At 43.3% G+C, this 3,414-nt stretch overlaps 1 protein-coding gene across 2 annotated transcripts in view; it reads left to right on the top strand.

Moving 5' to 3' along the window:
• The window catches only part of ARHGAP19 (Rho GTPase activating protein 19), a 159,475-nt gene that overhangs the window by 44,365 nt on the left and 111,696 nt on the right, over positions 1-3,414 (top strand). For both annotated transcript variants that reach the window (XM_012000320.1, XM_012000330.1), the window contains exon 6: positions 1,500-1,586. In XM_012000320.1, coding sequence (XP_011855710.1) covers positions 1,500-1,586 — 87 coding nt within the window. The remainder of the gene's footprint in view (positions 1-1,499; positions 1,587-3,414) is intronic.

Below are 3,414 nucleotides of genomic sequence, written 5' to 3'. Positions count from 1 at the left end.
TTATGAAAAGAAGTGGTGGCTTACACCTGTAATCACAGCACTTTGGGAGGCTGAGGTAGGAGGATTGCTTGAGGCCAGGAGGTTGAGACCAGCCTGGGCAGCACAGTGAGACCTCAAGACCTTGTCTCTACAAAAGAAAAAGACACATAAGCTGGGCGAGGTGGCACATGCCTATGCTCCTAGCTGCTTGGGAGGCTGAAGTGGAAGGATCGCTTGAGCCAAGGAGTTTGCAGCTGCAGTGAGTTATGATTGCACCACTGTACTCCAACCTGGGTGCCAAAGCGAGACCCTATCTCTAAAAATAAAAGTATTTAAAAGCAAACAGAGTAACAAAGATACATGTTGAAAATGAGGGCTTTGGAATAGTAGAGTTACTGAAGTATTTAAAAAAGACAGGAGAAAGAAAGGAAGGGAATCAATGACAATTTTACTGTGTTTTTAAGAAACAGATGTCACCTTTGGTATCAGTAGTGACCATTCTCTTTTGTCTTTGGAGAAACTCTAGTTTTCTAAAGAGGCAGTGGTGTCCTTGATGGCTGGAACAGATTCTGGTTTTTTGGCCCGTTTTGAATCCTAGACTAGATTTTCTTTTTTCTTTTTCTTTTTTTTTTTTTGAGACGGATTCTGACTCTGTCACCCAGGTTGGAGTGCAGTGGTGCAATCTCGGCTCACTGCAAGCTCCGCCTCCTGGGTTCACGCCATTCTCCTGCCTCAGCCTGCCGAGTAGCTAGGATTACAGGCGCCCGCCACCAGGCCCGGGTAATTTTTTTGTATTTTTTAGTAGAGATGGGATTTCACTGTGTTAGCCAGGATGGTCTTGATCTCCTGATGTCGTAATCCGCCAGCCTCGGCCTCCCAAAGTGTTGGGATTACAGGTGTGTGCCACTGTGCCCAGTCATCCTAGACTAGATTTTCTTTGCCAATTTTGCTTACATGTCTAATTTTCAAGCAGAATTAGGAAATGAAAATTGGTTTTCAAGGATTTCCTCATTACTTCAGGGACACATTGTTTTTCTAGATTATGTCATATCCTGCTGAACCAAAAAGTCTTTCCAGAATTAAACATTGTATTAGAGGCACCTAGGTTAGGGATAGAAACTTCATACATTTGAAAGAACAAGCTGGCCAGGCACGATGGCTCATGCCTGTAATCCCAGCACTTTGGGAGGCCAAGGCGGGCAGATCACGAGGTCAGGAGTTCAAGACCAGCCTGGCTAACATGGTGAAACCCCATCTCTACTAAAAATAGAAAAATTAACTGGGCGTAGTGGCGCATGCCTATAATCCCAGCTACTTGGGAGGCTGAGGCAGGAGAATCGCTTGAACCCAGGAGGCCGAGGTTGCAGTGAGCTGAGACTGCGCCACTGCACTCCAGCCTGGCGACAGAGCAAGACTCTGTCTCAAAAAAAAAAAAAAAAAAAAAGAAAGAACAAGCCTATTGGTAAGTACTACTTTCCAGCTCTTAATGCCCATTGTTTGGTTTCTTTTCCTCTGAATAGGTCACTGCAAATGACCTTCAGGAGAATATCACAAAGTTAAACAGTGGGATGACTTTTATGATTAAACACTCCCAGAAACTTTTTAAGGTAGGTAAGGGATAGCATTTGGTTGGTAACAGGACAAAGAAAATGGAACAAGGTGGGATCCTAAGTGGGGCTATAAAGATGACTAAATGAGAAAAAGGTCCTGAATGGGATTGCAAACCAGAATGGACAGTGGCAAAACCCAGGGATAACAACCACTACGGTGGAAAGGAATAGGAATAGGAGGCTGAGTAGGGCTGGATCCTTTGGGTAACTGACTCCACCCTCTGAGCCATTCTTCCTTTTTCACAAAGGAAGCACATGTGGCAGCTGAGTAGTTTTATCCTGCCTGCTTACTGCCAGTAGAGTTTTGGGGGTCTGCCAGTAGAATTTTGGGGGTCATTTTGTACTTTTTGGCCCTTTCAATCCAAACAGGCTGTGTTTCTGCTGACATAATTTTCCTAAGAACTTTGTAGGTCTTCTGTGGATTTCAGTGGGATTCATTCCATTAGACAAAGGCCACATATACAAATCTTTTGAAGATAAATATTTCCCTGCCTTGTTCACCTGCTGAGAAGCCTAAGGGACAGAACCTTTAAGCTTCCTAAAGGCTTTCTGGTTTAAGTGAGAGGGTCTGTGAGGCACGCTTTTACTCTCTTGAAAGGGCCCTTTGTATGACTGAATACTCTGACCTTTTGCCGTTTCTAAGGTTTTAGCAAAAGGTAGCACAGTCACATCCTTGACCTTTTCTTTAGTGTATACTTCCTTGATAGTGAATCTCTTAATTTTAGCATCTTTTTTTTTGAGACAATGTCTTACTTTGTCGCCTAGGCTGGAGTGCAGTGATACAGTCTTGGCTCACTGCAGCCTCAACCTTCTGGTCTCAAGTGATCCTCCCACCTCAGCCTCCCCAGTAGCTGGATCCACAGGCATGCACTGCCATGCCTGGCTGATTTTTGTATTTTTTGTAGAGACAGAGTTTCAACATGTTGCCCAAGCTGGTCTTGAACTCCTGGGTTCAATCCTCCTGCCTCAGCCTCCCAAAGTGCTGGGATTACAGGCGTGTGCCAATTTTAGCATCTTTTGCCATCTGGAGAGGCTAAAAGTTTCCAAGATCATCCAGTTCTGGTTTCTTTTTTTTCTTGCAGTAAAATACTTATAAAATTTGCCGTCTTAACCATTTTTAAGTGCACAGTTCTGTGGCATTAAGTACATTCACGTTGTGCAACCATCATCACTATCTGTTTCCAGAACTCTTTTCATCTTGCAAAATTGAAACTCTGTGCCCATTAAGCAGTAACTCTGCATAACCCTCCTCCCATCCTTGGCAACCACCATTCTACTTTCCATCTCTATGAATTTGACTTCTCTAAGTACTTCATGTAAGTGGACTCATACAGTATTTGTCTTTCTGTGACTGCCTTATTTACACTTAGCACAGTGTGCTCAAGGTTCATCCACACAGTAGCATGTGACAGGATTTCCTTCCTTTTTAAGGGTACATAGTATTCCACTGTGTTTATATACCACATTTTGCTCATCTGTTCATCAGTTGATGGACATCCCTTTATATTCCAGATATCATCCTTTATCAGCTATGTGGACAAATATTTTCTCCTATTCTGTGGGTTGCCTTTTTACTTTGTTGATAGTGTGTTTTGATGTGCAAATTTAAAAAAGTTTTATGAAGTCTAATTGGTCTATTTTTTCTCTTGTTGCCTGTCCCTTTGGTGTCATATCCAATAAATCACTGCCAAATCCATTGTCATGAAGCTTTTGCCTTATGTTTTCCTCTAAAAGTTTTTATAGGCCGGGCGCAGTGGCTCAAGCCTGTAATCCCAGCACTTTGGGAGGCCGAGGCGGGTGGATCACGAGGTCAGGAGATCGAGAC

Source organism: Mandrillus leucophaeus, unplaced genomic scaffold, assembly GCF_000951045.1.
Source record: "Mandrillus leucophaeus isolate KB7577 unplaced genomic scaffold, Mleu.le_1.0 Scaffold117, whole genome shotgun sequence".
Classification (NCBI taxonomy): domain Eukaryota; kingdom Metazoa; phylum Chordata; class Mammalia; order Primates; family Cercopithecidae; genus Mandrillus; species Mandrillus leucophaeus.
Note: the sequence above shows the minus strand (reverse complement) of the source record. Positions and strands in the feature narration are given on the sequence as shown.